Consider the following 19,298-nt stretch of genomic DNA (forward strand, 5'->3'; position numbering starts at 1 on the left):
ACCAAAATGAAAATGTTCAAGTGTAATGTAACTGATGCTCATCTAAAGAACTCCAGTACCTTCGGGTCAAGTCTGCGTTATAAAAATAAAATTACGTGTTTTGCACACTTCTGTCATTGGGCTATACTTGGGCTACATTTGGGTGATATTTATGTTACACTTGGGCTTTTTGTTTCCTCTGGTGGCCATCTTGGGAGACTGGTTATGAATCACCCCAATTACTGAAGTATCTTCAGTAGAAAATGCTTTCAGTTGACTTCTATTCCATCAAGATGGCGTTCATATTTTGGCATAAATTCATGCTAGTTAGCACTGTCGCTCATTAGAACTCTGCAAAGAAGCTACTGATCGCTAGGAAGTTAACCTGCAGTCTGGTGGTTTTGAAAGTGCATGTTTCAGTCTGCATGTCAGAATGTTTTAATGAAATAGAAGAGGATGATATTTGGGAACTCACTTAAAACCTGTCCTAATTTTTCTTTCTACAGCACTAACTATACTTTCTATCACAAAATAACCCGTCATTTTGTTCCTTTCTAAATTAAATGTGTTAAGTTTTACCAGTTTGATTCAATCAAGATGGCTTCGGGTGTGTCACAATTTTGTCATAAGACTATTAGCTCGCTAGTTTAGTTGTTCTTTAGAACACTCAGAGGCTGTAGTACAGTGATACTCAAAGTACGGCCCGGGGGCCGCATGCAGTCCTCCTGACCTTTACGTGCGGCCCCCTGCTTAACAGCAGGACTGGGCTGCTGTTTACTCACAATAATTAAAAATATGTTAAATAAAAGGAAACACTTTATTTAAATGATAATTGGAGGCAAAAAAGGAAGTAACTGGGTTGTCCTGCACCTTTAGGAAAGCCTTCATTTCTAAAGACATACTGCAGCAAAATTGTATAAATATAATAAGGTATCTTCAAAAATCCAAACTGTATTTCATTAACATACAGAGTCGTTTCAACTTAGTACATCAGATTATATCAGTGCGTTGAGAAGTATTTTCTTTTAAAGTGATGGTTTTCAAACATAAATCTAGAAACATTCACAACCACCTACCTACCTTAAAAACAATGCCAATAGTGAACTAAGAGGCAAGTCAGTTGTTATGGGCACTCCATGATTGGCCTGGGTTCTTATTACACATGAACAGTATAGTTTATTAAAATAAACACAGGAGGTTTTGCACAGCACACATCCTGAAGTCAAGAATTTTGAAGTTCTCTTATATGCACTAATGAAGAAAATGGAGGGAAAGTGAAATAAAAGAATTGTTTAGGATCACACATTTTGCTAAAGTGGGGAAGCTAGGAATCACACCAGGTTTTCTGGTTTCATGTTATGCAGTTCACCCACCATTCTGCACCCTCCGCCTCCCACCTAGCATCAATGCGGCCCCCGGTCACATCACAAACCAAACTTTGTGGCCCCTGTGAAAATGTTTGCGAGTACCCATGCTGTAGTAGAACACAAGGGGATCAACTGTGAATCAACTTCATGTTGGAAGTTCATGTTTTACTGAGAATGTCAGACTTCATTCTCATATGACTGAGAAAGATAGTGTGAATTAACAGAAAAACAACAATCAGGAAACAACACATGGCCTGAAATTAGTTGACACCCCCTCCTCTGGATCAACAGCTCGTTACCAAACATAAACGCAACAAATTTACTGTCAGCGGGTCTGCGTGACTCCTGTACCCAGCATGCAATTTATCGCATTCGGACTGCACTTTTTGATTTGCCCTGGTCCAGCATGACCAGATAGAAGACAATAGCTCCAACTGCAGCTAAGTACTGCATTTTGATTTAACCTTTAAAAAAATCAAACCTTGACTGTGTATGTTGGATTTTTGTTGTTTTGGTCTTGTTTGACTCATATAGATATTGGCTATTTTTCCAAACTGGTGTGGAGTCCTCAAGTGGTGTTTTAACTGTCACTGTGTGTGGGCACAAATACTTTACACATTGCCTCTTTGGTTTAGCCTGACTACTCTGTGCCAAGCTACCAGCAGGTGAGCAAAGGTAAACTTTTAGAGTGTATCTTTTTTGCCCTGACTAGGACTGAAGTCCCTACTTGGACAAAGTGCAAACCTCTGCCACCTAGAGACCTAATTTCTAACACTGGCTTATTGCATTGCAGTGCCAATACAATTTCTTCATATACAGCAGTCAGTAATGCGCTATTCAAGTGGAATTTGACTAATCGCTCTCAGCAGATGTATAAGCCTAATGTGCGATGAAATCACTATATGCTTGTGAAGGGAAAATACTCTGAATCATAAATAACAACCAATGTGGGAGGGGCTGATCTGTATTGTATTGCTCCTCTCTGTGTATTGTTTGCAGAAGTTATGTTATACACTAAAGCTGTTCAAAGCCAGACCTAAAAAGAAACACATTACTGGTATTACATGTCATTACATACATCTGATCGAATAATGCGTGGGAGTTTGACCTGCATGGGATGGGAGAGACAGATGCCAAGTGCACTTCAATAAGTATCCTTTAAAGTATAGCGTGTTCTGTCACTGAAATAGGAATTTCAACACAATATCGTTAACAGCTCCACTCGTAAAGTGCAGCAAGCCATTTTCAGTAAAAAGCGGTATAATTTAGTAACACTAACACAACAAATTCATGCTGCAGATTACGTCTGCATTTTACAGCTGATGAAAGGGGAAATAAGAGCCACACAAAGTTTTTTTTATTTTTTTTATTAAAAGTGAAAATTAAATAAAGTACAAGACAAGCCTCTATAAATAGAACTAGACCTTGCAGAGATAAATGCAAGATATTTGTATTGCGGAATGTGGAGTTAAAATATAATGCCCGCTCTCGGGAGATAATCCTTTCGGACGCGGAGTGCAGCTGCCAGTAGAAAACACTAAGTGCATTCATAAACCCAAAGCTACAGTCAGGCGGACTGTCGGGAGCTGCATTTACTGTAGAAGCAGAAACACACTATGCACAGTCACACAGCAATCCAAGAGTAGCTGGAGCTACTCACAAGGCCTATGATAAAGACCTTGCAAGAAAGGAGCTTAAGCAAGAAATTTGCAGCAAGAGATTGTAGAGGTGACACGTGAAAGCACCGAAAGAGAAGAGTGTAAATACAGACTTAAAACATCTCTTGTCTACATAAATAACTCTCAACAAAAAGTGAGCTGGTTTTAATTGCTGAAGTACAGCATAACTCCTGTCGCACTTGTAGGACTGGGCTGATAAAGGTTTACAACTTCAGTCCTTGTATGTCTGGGGACAAGTGCAGGAGAGACATTAAGGTGCATGTAAAATGGCACATGTATGTACAACAGGTATTTTGACAGTAGATGTTTTTGAGCCCACGCTTTTACATGCCAACCATAAAGGATAAGCCTTAGAAGAGTTTAAAAGATTAATGGTTGTCCCAGTGTTCCTAGTGATGCTTGAGAGTAGACCCAGGCTTGTGGTTCTCTCCTCAAGGCTGCAGGTTACCTCCTGGGGGAGGATTTTGAAATTAACTGGGTAATCTTCTCAGCATCAAAGGCATAGCTTTGCAAGAGAACTGCTCCAACAACCGCATTTAAATAGATAAATACATATGGTTATTATAGTTAACATACAGTAATAATACACAACCTCACCGTTTTCAATGCCGCATAACTGCCAGCAGGTTCCATTATAGAGTATCATAAGTGCGTGGGTATCTTTACTCAATTAACTGGGGGCGCTCCTTACTTCTGGACATAAACTTACAGCTCAGTGGGTAAACCCAACTGGTGTTTGCTGCACATAAGGATGATCAGAGGCCAGATTTTTGCACTGTCCAAGTAAAGCATGCTATTGTAAGGAATCAAAAATATAAACCCCAACATGCTCACATTTTTATGAATTTGAAATGTGATTACAAGGTACTGTCCTCTCTGAGGCTGCTCCTGTGGTCGAGGCTCCTTCCAGTGAGACAAGCCAACATAAGAAAGCAGGATCGTACAGAGGATACATGGTAGGAACTTTGTACTTGCATGGGGGTGGGTGTGCAGTACTTTTTTCCATGGAAGTGCTCTACACCAATCTTTTTGTGGGCGCCAAAAAGGCAACGCCTGTCTATAAATCTTACAAAAGCATTTTTTCTGTGGGGTGTCTGCATTGAGGGCACTACCTTTCAGGTAAAATGACAGACTCAACTCATAATTTAAAATATAATTCATAAGTGCACGTGGCCAAATGTGAACTGTCCTGCCCTGGTTGTGTTCCCACAGACAACCTGCACAGTAGTTGTTTGTACAGTCATACGAGATTATGGAGGTGCGCAGTATGCAAACATCCTTATTTCACTAGCAGGAACCAGTAGGAACTGCACCGTTGTGCTCGCTTAGGTGGAATTACAGGAGTGGCTATATGTACAGGACACACCACAAAGGGAATTGTCTCTTGGTGCTTAAACTCCAGTTAGGTGGTACACGGAGAGTGTGAGGAGAGCCGTACACACTGGAAGGGGCCACAGCAGATGCTATGGGAATTAAGTGAAAGCAACATAGGCACTGAACTCTGGACTTCAGAAGTTCAAGACTACTCAGTAGCACTAAAGTGAGCCACGTTTTGTTTGGGGCTAATGCCCCGCACCTTGCAGTGGCCCACATACAGAGTGATGTTAGTGACACTGAGGTATACAGTAATTTCTTGCTCTCATCTGCTAAGAAGGTATTTTTAGATCCCACATATGTACTAGTCCCTGTGCTGGAGGACCCTTTGGTTGGCACCAATCTAGCAACTGGTGCCCTTTTCACCCAAGGAGAGCCAACAGGAGCAGCTGCAAGGAATTCACATAATTCAAAGGAGCACTTTGCCAGGCCCAGCTAGCAAGAGACACAGTATAAAAGCGTGCTAAGCAATTCAACATTCTCTACATGCAATTTTTTGGTTTCATGAATTCAAGTCGAAGTACAAGCAGAAAGTGCAGAGTTTGCTTTAAGATGCGCAGACCAGGCCCTAGGAGCAGAAGGCTCTGTGACAGTGTATGAGGGCTAGGTGCGGAGGAGCAGAGTCCTGGTACCACAACTGCACTGCCTCAATTCACAACTCACGCAGGATGGATGACAGGATAACAGATATAAAGGGAAACTTGGTTAAAACATAATTAATAAGGGGGATAAATAAAAAATTCAATATATAAAAAATAAAAAGTGTTCGGAAACAAACATTTCTATACTGTACCAATTAATATGAGGTTAACTCCAGAAACTAAACAGGCTTGATGCCAGGAGACAATTGGATGCATTTTGCACTAAAAAATTGCGCTAAACACAACAGAACACTAATAGCAAGTGGAGCAGTTGCTCGTGCTCACTAAATGTGCTCGTGTAATTATGCAAGTGGGTGTAACAGCATTTTAATTGGTAATTTTACAACAAAGAGTAACATGTAATTACCTAAATTCCTCAGGTATAATTGTAATTCTTCCCAGGCCTACATTTTTTTTTTTAAATGTATAGACCAGCTCTGAGACTACATATGCCACTTGCACCAAACACTTTTGAACTCTAGTGAATCTGAAACAGGCCCTTCTAGGCAAATCTGGGTGGTCAACAGCTTACTGGGGATTGGGTCCACCAAGTCTTTATCAGAGTATGGTACCAGTGAATCAAAAGATCCACAAGTCAAATTTTGAGTCTTGAAAAGAGGCAACATGAGTAACAGAGTTTGACCTTTTGTTGCTTACTTCCAAAGTCGTTGGTCTGGATATTTGCCTTTATAAGCTATCAAGTCATCCATCACCGTGAGCTGAGGTCTCTGCTCTAACAGCAGTTGAGTGCAGGGCTTTCTTTGGAAGGTTGCCTGACATTCATCCAAGGTACAGAACTTTGGGCAAGCCACTGATCCCAAACTTTTACTACCCCACACAGTTGCCCCCAGGGGCATCTAGTTGACATTATTGTTAGTCTCAATCCGTGGCAGCAATGTGGTCAGCAGCTTCTCCATCATCTTTTCACTCTCCCTGCCAGCTTTCAGCACCTCTTCGTGGTTGGCACGGGCCTCGCTGTTGTAATCCATCACAGCCTGGTTGGTGATGAGGGAAATGCCGAGCACCCGCAGTCCACAATGACGGGCAACTACGACCTCGTGCACCGTGCTCATTCCTAGAAAGAAGAGGGGAGACACAAGGAGGCACTGTAATGAGTACCAGTGGGCTGAAAACCTTAGAGACAGAAAGCGTTCCGTAAACAAGTGCAGGGAATAACAAGACGAGATGGGTGGGGCACTAAATGTGTACTTATACCTATCATACTGTTCCCTGCAACAAAGATTCATCTCCTTCAAGGGAGAATGAGAAAAAACAATAATTTCTGTTTTGGGCTGTCGCCAACAGTTTTTAAGGCAGAGCGACTTTGTCGGTGTGAACTCTCTCGCCCCTTTCCTTTCAATCAATATTTCTGCATCTGACGTCCAACAGAAACGGGGTGGCACACTCACCCACAGCATCCGCCCCCAAACGGTTCAGGAAGCGGCACTCTGCGATGGTCTCGAAGCTGGGCCCCCCGAGGCCGCAGTACACCCCCTCGTGGAGCTCTGCTGCAAAGCCCAGGTCTCTGCTGGCTGACAGGGCCAGCTTTCTCAGGTCACGGTCATAGGCGTCCGACATGGGTGGGAACCGGGGGCCGAACCTGCGCCGGCAAAGAAGGGGGGGTGCAAATTACCAACAGAAGAGAACGTACCGAACGAAAGGAAACGAGGGAAGCCCATCATGAGAGAAGTAAGGAAGGGAAAGAGGAGAACAAGATGAAGGCGAGAGGAGAGAAAAAGCGAAGGATATTGAAGAGAGAAAAGAAAAGTGGAGGAGTGGGAAAGAAGAATATGGAGATCGAAATAAAGTATTGGAATCGAATAGAGAATATGTAAAGCGCACAGGAAGGAGATGAACTCGAAAATAAATGAGGCTCAGACAAGGGGAAGGTGAAAAGGGAGAAGGAAAATGAAAATTAGAAAGGACAGGATGGTACAGGCTAGGAAGGGTGGGGCGGTAAGAGGGAACAGACAGGGTGGTAAAAGGGAAGAGGAAAGGCGTGGATGATGAAAGGTAAAGAAGAGGGGGGGAGGAACAGGGAGATACAGAAAACAAGTGAGGGAGAGAAGAGCAACAAATAAATGTCAGCTAAGAAACCCAGGAGGAGAAAGTAAAAGTGGGAGAGGGAGTACAATCTCCTGTCCAAGAGGCAGGTCTCCTCACCTGTCCTCATTAGGACCCATTAGCGGGTTTTGTCCCGCAAAGCCCGGAAAGTTGATGTGGTCCTTGATCACCATTATGTGTCCCACTCTGTAATCCTCATTCAGGCCGCCGGCTGCATTGGTTACGATGACAGTCTGCACACCAATCAGGTGGAAGACCCGAATTGGAAACGTCACCTTAAAACAAGGGACAGACAAGTCAGAACCTGCTCCGCTGGATCAGTGTGGTACCACAATAGCAGAACCAAGATCTCGTCTACCTGATACATTGTGTCCTAAATGTCGTTTACCAAAATATTGCCCACCTGCAGTTAACAACAGAAAATATACATGAAAAGGAACAATGTTTCAGTAAAAAAATATTTAGGGCACGATATTTCTGTCAAGAGGATAATGTCGCTAGCCGTATTCTTATATACAACCATGTGGACTAGCAAGATGCCATTTGTAGATTTCTCTCTCAAGTCCCCGCTTAATAAAAGAGAAGCAAACTGTTACAGTCACCTCGCTTCTCCAGGTGTGCAAGCAGTATTAATAGATCTGCTCCCTAAATACACATGCCATTTCTCACAACAAGGACAGATCAATTCTGGAGCTCGGATATTTGGCAAATCTCACATAAGATAGATACTCTGCAAGTCCTCCACTCACCCTGCTTGGCAGTGCACTGGGACAGACGTCCAGGCACCATTCCACTAGCATCATTCAACATCTTTTGGGCGGGGGCTGAATATTACCTCCAAAACGGTCACTGTTCAGGACTCTAAAGTCACTTCAAGCGATGAAGAGACCAGATGCACTGACTCCTTCTGCATTATCAGCAACACCCTGGTTTGGACTATCACTTCTGACCTGATCCTACCCACAAATCAAACTGCAAATCCCTGGGGAGGATATCAAAGTTGCACGTCAAAGAAAAACATCGACTGCAGAATATGGGCCATATAGTCAAGGTAAAAAATATATATATATATATATATATATATATTTATATATACATACACACACACACACACACACATTTAGTTTTACTATTCTTTACTCCTCATTTACGTACCTTGATGATAAGAATAGTAATTTTATACGTACGTGTATATTATTACCTTGGTGATAATAGTGGTAGCCTATATTCTGCAGTCAATATTTTTTTAGGTAAATTTAAAAGTCGACATTCTGACAGTACGTGCCTACAAATAAGGTGGTTCCCGTGAGCAAAGCTAGTAGAGTGAACACACTCACCTTCCACAGCGGGTATCCTTCATACATGTGAAACCGTCCCTGCATGCAGACGCATGGCTTGCCATTCAAGTTACCAAACACCAACCGCCCAGCGTGGCCAGGGACTGCGAGAAAAAATAAACAATCATGAGAAAAAGGCAGTGTGTACTCATCTCCCCCTATCCACTGTGGATTGTACCACTGCCACCTGGCTGGAAGCTTCAAAAACAGACAGCAGCCTAGTAAACGAGAACTCTTCAACAACTGTCCACTGCCACTGCTACAAAAAGGGCACGACAGGTTTGTGACAAATCTACCATTTGTTAGGTGACAGCCACTGTTCTCCTTAGATAAAACAATCCAAGCGTTGTCCCCCCAAAAAAACATTATGAACAAGCTACTGGCCTTCTACAACTTTGCCAACAGAAGTCATAACACGATTGCTGAAGTCTGAAGGCCCTCCATTTGCTCACCACCCAACATAAGATTCAATTCAAAGTGTGTGTTACCAAAGGGTGGGCCATACAGCCATGTGTCACATCCATCCAGAATCTACAGGGAGTGCAGAATTATTAGGCAAATGAGTATTTTGACCACATCATCCTCTTTATGCATGTTGTCTTACTCCAAGCTGTATAGGCTCGAAAGCCTACTACCAATTAAGCATATTAGGTGATGTGCATCTCTGTAATGAGAAGGGGTGTGGTCTAATGACATCAACACCCTATATCAGGTGTGCATAATTATTAGGCAACTTCCTTTCCTTTGGCAAAATGGGTCAAAAGAAGGACTTGACAGGCTCAGAAAAGTCAAAAATAGTGAGATATCTTGCAGAGGGATGCAGCACTCTTAAAATTGCAAAGCTTCTGAAGCGTGATCATCGAACAATCAAGCGTTTCATTCAAAATAGTCAACAGGGTCGCAAGAAGCGTGTGGAAAAACCAAGGCGCAAAATAACTGCCCATGAACTGAGAAAAGTCAAGCGTGCAGCTGCCACGATGCCACTTGCCACCAGTTTGGCCATATTTCAGAGCTGCAACATCACTGGAGTGCCCAAAAGCACAAGGTGTGCAATACTCAGAGACATGGCCAAGGTAAGAAAGGCTGAAAGCGACCACCACTGAACAAGACACACAAGCTGAAACGTCAAGACTGGGCCAAGAAATATCTCAAGACTGATTTTCTAAGGTTTTATGGACTGATGAAATGAGAGTGAGTCTTGATGGGCCAGATGGATGGGCCCGTGGCTGGATTGGTAAAGGGCAGAGAGCTCCAGTCCGACTCAGACGCCAGCAAGGTGGAGGTGGAGTACTGGTTTGGGCTGGTATCATCAAAGATGAGCTTGTGGGGCCTTTTCGGGTTGAGGATGGAGTCAAGCTCAACTCCAGTCCTACTGCCAGTTCCTGGTAGACACCTTCTTCAAGCAGTGGTACAGGAAGAAGTCTGCATCCTTCAAGAAAAACATGATTTTCATGCAGGACAATGCTCCATCACACGCGTCCAAGTACTCCACAGCGTGGCTGGCAAGAAAGGGTATAAAAGAAGGAAATCTAATGACATGGCCTCCTTGTTCACCTGATCTGAACCCCATTGAGAACCTGTGGTCCATCATCAAATGTGAGATTTACAAAGAGGGAAAACAGTACACCTCTCTGAACAGTGTCTGGGAGGCTGTGGTTGCTGCTGCACGCAATGTTGATGGTGAACAGATCAAAACACTGACAGAATCCATGGATGGCAGGCTTTTGAGTGTCCTTGCAAAGAAAGGTGGCTATATTGGTCACTGATTTGTTTTTGTTTTGTTTTTGAATGTCAGAAATGTATATTTGTGAATGTTGAGATGTTATATTGGTTTCACTGGTAATAATAAATAATTGAAATGGGTAAATATTTGTTTTTTGTTAAGTTGCCTAATAATTATGCACAGTAATAGTCACCTGCACACACAGATATCCCCCTAACATAGCTAAAACTAAAAACAAACTAAAAACTACTTCCAAAAATATTCAGCTTTGATATTAATGAGTTTTTTGGGTTAATTGAGAACATGGTTGTTGTTCAATAATAAAATTAATCCTCAAAAATACAACTTGCCTAATAATTCTGCACTCCCTGTATTAAAACCTACTTTTTCTGTCAACCGTACAAGAGCCCTCTTCTCTTTCTTTCTCCTTGTGATCACATCTGACTGAACATTATCTGCCAGTTTCCAATAACTAAACGTCCATGTCTTGAAAGCATCGTAATGCCTTATCAGTGTGTTAAAAACATACATACATACAGTATAATATAGAAAAGTCCATTAAAGAATCCGGCCCTTGGTTTAATGGGACATTTTGTTATGATCAGAAGCAGTAAGTCATCTTTTTTCTCACTTAAACAAATGCCATGAACAGAACGTGTGTAATCGTTCTGGGCTACATAGCCCTGGTGGCTTATGACACTATGCACACAGTTCCTGCCTGATTACGTGTGGGATGCAGTCACCCCAAACTCAGTGTTATCATCAGCTCCCACAAAGATTTCAGAAGCGTCACACGGAACAGGTATGTCAGCACTCTGAAAAATACCTCACTCCATTGACCTGACAGGAGAAAACAGTAAAGGAGGAAATATAGTTGCCACACCGGAAGGCCTTTCCTTTTTCACTGCAAATTCATATATCTGCACCTAAAGGTCCTACCTTAGACGACACTCCTCGCCAGGAGAATGAACACTCTAATTCTCATCAGATATATAAATTAGAAAAAAAGATTCCCCCAACACCTGGTCAATCAGAGGAGGAATCCCAGGCCCCAGAGCTATCGGTATATAAGGATATAGAAGTTGTAACACGTGCATCCACAAGTCTAGCCTGTTCAGCAGGTTAACCCTTCCTGCTCCATCACCCCAAGTTGAAATCCTGTGTCAAATCATTTACAAGCCATGTTAGGGGAAAAGACATGCTGTACTCCTACCTGTGCTTTTGGGGAAGTTAGGAATATCCTCATATTTAAAAGCCACCTGCTCCTTTAGAAGATCTGCTAGGTTTCCCAACCCGGAGCCACAGACAATAGCCACCATGGGACGGTGCTCAGTGTTTGCCAGCAGCCAATCGGCTGTCTCTTTGTACTCCTCATAGCTGTATCTGGAAGAAAACAGGACAGAGGTTAGCAAACAACTATACCGCGAGGATTTCTGCTTAAAGGTTACGATTATCTGCGTCAATAAATAGCACCATGAAGGAACAGACCATGAAGCTCTAGCATCCTAGGACCTTGAACTTTGTCACAAGGCATGCGATCTTAGGTTTAAGAGCCAGGATTGGTTGAGTGTGAAAATATCTTTAAATAAAAAAAAGAAGAAAAAAAAACACACACTTCATATACGGAAAAGGGTGATCCACAATAATTCTTTTAGCCACCTGTCTCTATCATAAGACCCAACATTGTACCCATACCCCAGCCCTTCACAAAAGCATAAATACATTTAAAAAAATGCAGTCATTTTGTGATCAAGCAAACATTATCTTTTATGCCCAAAGGCTTTGAGCAACAACACTAAACCTGCCAAAATACACACTGCTGCTGTGTGTCACATGATATTGGCATTTTTCATGAGGTAATCCATGGCAGGCGGTCAGTGAGATGCAAACCACTGCATAGACTAGATTCCCAGCTCACGTGCCCGAGGCTTTGTGGGGGTTAAACACCATTAAACATTATAAAAGCTGCCCTAGGCAGCTTTAGAAGCCTTTGTTTCTTCCCTTTGATAGGATGAGAAAGGAGTTCTAAGGTCACTATGGTTTTAAACCCCGCCCCCTCCAGGTCTGTTTAGTCAGGGATGAGCTGGAAGGCCCCTCTCACAGAGGCCGTGCACTTCACTCACAATGAAAACGTTTTCGAGGTAGGCAGGTCTGGCACACAGCTACTTTACTGTACAGTCGGCATTTTGTGTTTTTTGTAACAAGACATGTCTTGTCACAAAGCAAGGTCGTCCTCGTGTGTATCAATACCACATAAAATGCCTAGCTCCTGGAAAACAGCTACATGCGAGGGGAGGTGCCCAACAGGTCACTGCTCCGAAATGAGCTCAAGGCATCAGCATCTTCTGCAGGCACTCAATGTTCTGGATTCGGTGCCACACAACAGTCAAGCTGTTCTGTCCACAAAGTACCAAACACACTGTTAAGGTAGAACATTCGGATCCATGCCACCTCACACTCAATCTCACCAGTTCGGACAAGTATTCAACATACAGCAGGAGAGGACGTTCCATGCGTAATGTACTTATTAGAGTATGAACACAATCCCAGAGGTGAGGCACACTATGAGCAGGAGGGGTACAGCTAGTCCAGGGGAGATCGAAGTGTAAAAGAAGGAGAAAGACTAACGAGATAAGTAAGCATCAGAAATACTCCCTTCGAAGCAGACCATCCTAAAAGTGGGTGAAGCATGCGCCGTAGAGCCGCCTCCATCATAGGGACAGCATTTCACTCCTACTCATCTGCTCCCAAGCAACTGTAATATCACCCCTCCACCAGACGGTGTGCCGTGTGAACGTCGTCCCTTGCCCACTCCTTGTTCTCCAGCTGGTTTTACTGTACCATTCACTGCCCTACCCCCCTTTTAAGCACCCACTTGTTACTATTGGCAAAGGGCTTCAAGCCTGGCAAAAAGCATGGAAAGCGCAAAATAGGTAAACATATAACACTCCTTCCATTCGCTCCAGAAGGGTGAACCATGGGTACTCGCAAATATTTTCTTAGGGGCCACAAAATTTGGGGCCAGATGTATGAAAAAAGCCTTTTGCGAATCGGAAATAGCAATTTTTAAGAAATCACTATTTCTGATTCACAAAATGCAATGTATCATATTTGCGATTCGGTAATAGCGATTTCTTAAAAATTGCAAATGCTATTACCGAATCGCAAATTGCGATTCCGGCCCCCATTTGCATCTATGGGCCTGTCGGCCCATATTCGCGAATATTTTACATGTCCCAAATTGCGAATTCCTAACTGGAATTCGCAATTTTGGGAAATGCAAAGTCCAGGGTGCTGGGGGCCTAAGGCCCCCTCTGCTGCACCCCAAAACATTTGTTAACAACATGTAAGGTGAACACATGCCAAAAGGGCATGTGTGCTTTACATGTAAATTAAAAAAAAATCAACTTGGTGGTAATAGCGATTCGTTAATGCCCAATTCGCATTAAGGAATTGCTTTATACATGTGCTTTAGAAATCGCAAATAAGGATTCCTTATTTGCGATTTCTTATTTAGAGTCGCAATTTGCGACTCTCTAAACAGGGTTGCAATTTTAAGGAATCACTATTTTAGCGATTCCTTAAAAATGCATTCAGAAGGCCTTTGATACATTCTGAAAGGGCTTTTTGCATTCGCAAACGGGCATTCGGAGCGTTTGCGAATGCAAAAAGCTTTCATACATCTGGCCCATGGTCTCTGGTTTGCGTGTGGGGTGGGAGTGAAGCTTTGCAGGCCAAGGTGTGAGGTAAGGTGCACCTTGGGAAAGTGAAGCCTGTCGATGGGGTGGTCAGTGAGTAAAGGAGTTATTTTGGGGGGTTTGTCTGTTACTACCTTCTAATTTAATACCCTAGTCTCTAGAAGAGTCAAAGATTTGACAGTACCGAGTTATGCAGTATCTGAATTGCTATTCCTCTACCATCCTTCTCTACTTGCTATCAATACCTCGACAGTCAAGTGTTAAAAAAGAAGTAACTTCATTATTGAATTGGAATGAAAGTGAATTGCACAATGTAAAACCAAATAATCTACGATTAATCCCAGCTTCCCCCCTTGACCAATTTATGTGATCCTCAGCAACCCTCCCTTTGTTTCTTTTCACATGCAAGAGGTCCTTGAAAAATATGTTTTCAGGATATGCATGGTACAAAACCTTTTACTGTGTCTGATTTAATAAACTATAACGTGATCTATGTATAACAAGAGCCCAGGCCGCCCAGAAGGGTCAGCGTGACAACTGACTTGCCCCTTAGTTCACTACTGGCATTTTTATCAGGGTGAGAGGAAGGCATGAATGTTTCTAAGTTCATTTTTGAGAAATGTCACTTTAAAAATAAAATACTTCTCAAAGGATGGAAATACTCGATGTACTAAGATGGAAGGCTGCTGCATCTTACTGAATAAACTGTTTGAATTTTTAAATGACTCATTATTTTTGTTACACCTTTGTTGCAAAATGTATTAATAATGAAAGTGGTGCAGGACACTTTTTTGTGTTTCTTTTTTTTAATCTCAGTTATCTTGTAAGTAAACGCTTGCCCGTTTATTTAACATCTCACTAGAAGTTAGTGGTCTCTTCAGCAAACAACAGCCCAGTGGATCGTTCAGCAGGTGGCAGCATGTAAAGGTCAGGAGGACCGCAAGTGGCCCGCGGGCCCTACTTTGAGTGTCACTGGGCTACACCAACCCTCACTACTAGCCATACTGTTGACCTCGGATTACACCAATTCTGTACTGAGATCACTTAACTAAGCTACTGTACCAACACTTGTATGCATTCTAGAGATCCTACTTACTCTACTGCTTACTTGACATAATAAGTCTCTTGCTGCTTTTTTCCTCATCGTTTTGACATGCCATCAGGACGATGATACGTTGGCCATACCACTGGCTGCAAACTAGGACGTAAATACCCGATACAATGCAATTCAAGCAAAAAAATATATGTATCAAAACAAAAGTGTCATATATATTCTTCTAATATTTACATATTATACATTTCTTTGGAAACATATCTTTATAGAGCCTTATAAATATTGTTTCTAACTCTTACTTTGTCTAAGTAATGAGTGTGTGCACTGCTGTTACCAGAAGAGGTGTGATAACGAGACTGCTATTTTTCCAACTCATTCCAGCAGCGGACCAGTAAATCTCATGCAAATCCAGAAATTAGGGGTAGCAGGGGTGGGGTTAGTGATGAGAAATAATTAAGATCTTTTGCTGGAGCCAAGCCCTCTTGACCAAAAAGTTTGTGATGCTGAAAATGTATACCAAAGGGAGCCAAGCTATAAATACTGAATACCATCTGAATTATCTAGAGGGTGTCTACAAACTCTTTTCACAGGGTGGGCATAGTCTACCCCACCAAGAAGAAGAGTCCCACTAAAATATGCTGAACCGCTCCTGGTGTCATTTTCCGAGACTAGGACACATTCAGCAGTGCCTGAAAGTTGTCTGCTTTCTGTCTGTGCACATGCAGCTGGTGAGGGGACTTTTGTTATTTTAAATTCCAGCTGGGCCCAAAACAAAGGCCTAATTTAAGGGGCCATCAGGCCTCTTTTTTCTGGTATCCTGGCACGAGCTATCTAGAGTCTCACACTTGGATGCAAATGCGATGGAGGAGAAACAAAGGCACACAGCTTGTTATTACAAGTACTTAAGAGAGGCATGTGTGTCTTTGTTCAGACCCAGTGTGTAAAACATGTGCATGCACTGTTTGGTCTGTCCCAGTATTTACAAGAGTACAATTTACCACTATTTTGTTTTATTTCTGTTATAGCTCTACTCACCCAATGCAGTGTCAGAGCACTTTACATCACACGTATACATTATAAATAATATAAAGGTGTAAATAATAATATAAAGGTGTAAATCAATGTACAGAATGTGTTACATAAGACAGTGAGAGTTACATGGTGTAAGAGTCACACGTTTTTCATTGCTCACTGGGTTGTTTTAGTATTACAACTTATGAACTGCAAGTAACAAAATGATCTATGTTGAAGGCAATAACCCACTTACCTACATAAAATAAAAATCTGCCATCTGCCTGTTACATATTGCGCTTTGCATGAGACATATTAACCCTCTATGTGATTTTGACTCAAAACTAGGACCAGACAAAACACAGATCTCTCCAGAAAATACATTAACCTCCAGAGTTACCTTGTCATGATTATGCCCTGTGATTTGTTGGGCACACAAAGATCCCTGTAGCAGGTGCTTTAACACCATAATATATTTTAAAATGCAGGCTTTGCAGCCAATTAAGCAGAACAGACTTATTGCCACGTTCCTCCTCGATCCAATTTCTTTGTGGTAGAATTAAAAAATATATATATATATATATATATATACACACACACACACACACACACACACACACGTGTTAAGGCCCATATTTTGCATTGGGATAGCATAATTTTTTTTTACACAACCCTGATGCAAAGTCTAATGTGTTAGGTACTGTAATGTGCTCAAATGTACTTGTGATAGACTGCTAAACATATGCAAGCGGTCTTACTATCTGATCACACTATGCTGTCATTTCCAGTGATGTCATAGGTTGCGATACCACTGCCTGTGATGCCACGCACTGTGGTGTTGTGCCTCAGTCACTTGCATACTCCCCAACATAGTAAGTCCCCCTCTTTTTTTTTTTTTAGGACTTGTGCCCTGGTTAGAGATAAAGGGAGATAACGGTGTTGTTAGAGTTTAGGAGAAGGAAGTGTTCATGGGAAGATAGTTAAAACAAGCATTTACAATGCATCGGGTCTCGCGTTTGCTCGTGTTAGAGCCGATCGCGTTGTAAACTCCTAACCCGACTTTTCACCTATCGGGCAAAAGTGCATTTATGCACGTAACCCGAAAAAGTGAAATCAAGTAGGTAAAGCGCTCGACTTCTGCCAAGCGAGATCGAGCTCGTAAATTAGTTAAAAAAAGAAGTCCACGAGCCCGATGGAAAACAGCGAGCCTCGCATGTTTTCTGTACTTGGTCGCTGCGCTGGAGGAGGGCTTGCCACCGGAAAAGGCATGACGTATGCGTGCCTCGACTAATGAAAGCAAGCCGATTTAATTAGGGAAGCCCACGAACCAATAAAAAGCACTGACGTGAAGTTGACAGTGCTCGGAGCCCTTTACTAAATACTAAAGAGTCTCCCTGCTAGACGCATGCGCGAGCGCATGCAAAGCAGGCTCGACCCTAAAAAGGGAGGTGGGGAGTCTGAGTGGGTTCTCCCAAAGAAATATATACTTTTTAAATATATATATTTTTAAATAAAGTGCTTTGCCCTGCCCCCCAAATATATAAACACAAAAATAAGTGGTACAGGTGATGTGGTAACACTTTGGAAAGGCCAACATGTGGTAAAGGCATGTATTGTAATGGCTTGTATTGTAACACCATACATCCCGAACGTAAGAATAATGGAAAGCAATTCCAATTTGAGGCAGCTGCCAAACGAAAAAGCTTTACTGCCAGTTACAGAGCATCTGAATATTGGGACTTGGGGGAGGAAAGAAACTTTGGATCTGAAAGGGCGACTCATTGTGTACCACCTCAACCTCCTCCAAGAAGTCATGTAGATTAATGGCATACCCTGTTTAATTAGAGAGCTTATAGGAATGATTTGTGTCAACGGCATACCTCAACATGTAGAAGCGAAGGATTGAATGAGATGTGACAAAGAGATCATACAAAGATTAAAAAGGTGAGGCCCTAGGCCGCTGAGTACCGAGGAAACACACACCCGAACGTTCTGGCTGAAGAGAAAAAAGAAGAACAGTATTTGTTTGAAAAAAAATGAACATTGTTCCCAATAGCTCTAAGCGTCACTGTAAATACTAACAAAACTTGGGGTAAGGCAACATGCGCCAAAAGGTAGGTATTAGAAGGCAGAATCTTCCATAATTTGCCTTATACCTCCTAGTCATATACTTCAAGATAAACAAATACAAACGTACTACATGTTTTGAGAAGTAATACCCTCATTTGCTTGTGCTCCTGCCAAAAGCTTTTAATGGAGTCGGCCTAGTTAGCCAACCAGGTGGAACCAGAAAAGTCTTTTTGAACGTAATAGATTTTGCCTGAGATAGATTTTGTGAGAAGAGGTTGGGAGACTTCTTCAAAGAATCAGAATTTCGCAAGACCCAAGAACCACCAGGCACAATACTGTACATAGGCTCTGCAGGAGGTTCAACATTTCTTATTCCGTCTGACCCTACACTCTTTGTGATAGTGTGTGATGGTGTTTCCCAATGTAGAAGGGATACATTCTCCTTTTATGTAATCCCTAAATATGTCACAAATCACTAAGTGCTCCAGTCAGCACGCTGTTTAATGTTTCTTCATTCCCTTGTCGGTTTTTATTGTACGCAAGGCAACGGCGTGTTTGACGACTCACCAACAAGGCATTTAAAGGAAGCGTGTCTACGTTGATATTGCGAAATGGCTTTTGTACATAATCCTTGCCTTCCCCCGCCGTTCATACTGTAATTGTGCCCTCACTCATTGAATGTTCACCAGTAGCGTAACGAAATTTAAGCCCCCATCCCCTGCAAAGTATCTGTTGGCCCTGGACACAGGCAGGGGCCTACCGCCCGTGCACAGTGTACTGTGCCGAGGGGGCACCCTGGAGCTCGCCTCCCCCCGCACCGAGGGGGCTGCGTGGGCTTTTGTTACTCCGGTTCACGAGTCATCCACGTTGGTTTCTGAAGGCTTCGTGCGTCACATAAACATCCGCCCTCTACCAGGAACAGACGCGGCAGAGACCACAGTGAGTCATTATTTGAGCAGTCAGGGGACATGGCACCTCCACGCAGTCTAAGACCGCGCACGCACTTTTCCTCTAATACATTTCTCAACGGAAGGCAGATAGCAGTGTGTGTGTATGTGTGTGTGTGCGTATGCATGCATATATGTGTGTATACATATATATATTTTTTTTACTTGACCTGCTAATTGGACTGGGCCGATCCTGAAAGAGCTCAACGAGCTCCCAATAAAAACACTTATGTAAATTCAAGGTTCTCGTTTGAACTTTTAAGATCCAGGCCAGCAAACTACCTAACTACGTATTTGACATCAGCACCCCCCACAAGTTCTTGCAAGATCACTTCACTCATTTTTATTTTATTA

At 42.5% G+C, this 19,298-nt stretch overlaps 1 protein-coding gene across 2 annotated transcripts in view; it reads right to left on the bottom strand.

The window, feature by feature from the left end:
• Positions 1-2,713: 2,713 nt before the first annotated feature.
• PNP (purine nucleoside phosphorylase) overlaps positions 2,714-19,298 on the bottom strand; it is a 73,106-nt gene continuing 56,521 nt past the window's right edge. Inside the window, exons 2-6 of one of the 2 annotated variants that reach the window (XM_069239069.1) lie at positions 11,378-11,547; positions 8,442-8,545; positions 7,204-7,379; positions 6,450-6,640; positions 2,714-6,115 (exon numbers count right to left, since the gene is read on the bottom strand). In XM_069239069.1, the coding sequence (XP_069095170.1) occupies positions 5,898-6,115; positions 6,450-6,640; positions 7,204-7,379; positions 8,442-8,545; positions 11,378-11,547 (859 nt within the window). In that variant the 3' untranslated portion in view covers positions 2,714-5,897. The remainder of the gene's footprint in view (positions 6,116-6,449; positions 6,641-7,203; positions 7,380-8,441; positions 8,546-11,377; positions 11,548-19,298) is intronic. The other variant, XM_069239068.1, reaches the window with a different exon arrangement.

The sequence above is a fragment of the Pleurodeles waltl genome, chromosome 6, assembly GCF_031143425.1.
Source record: "Pleurodeles waltl isolate 20211129_DDA chromosome 6, aPleWal1.hap1.20221129, whole genome shotgun sequence".
NCBI classification, from domain to species: domain Eukaryota; kingdom Metazoa; phylum Chordata; class Amphibia; order Caudata; family Salamandridae; genus Pleurodeles; species Pleurodeles waltl.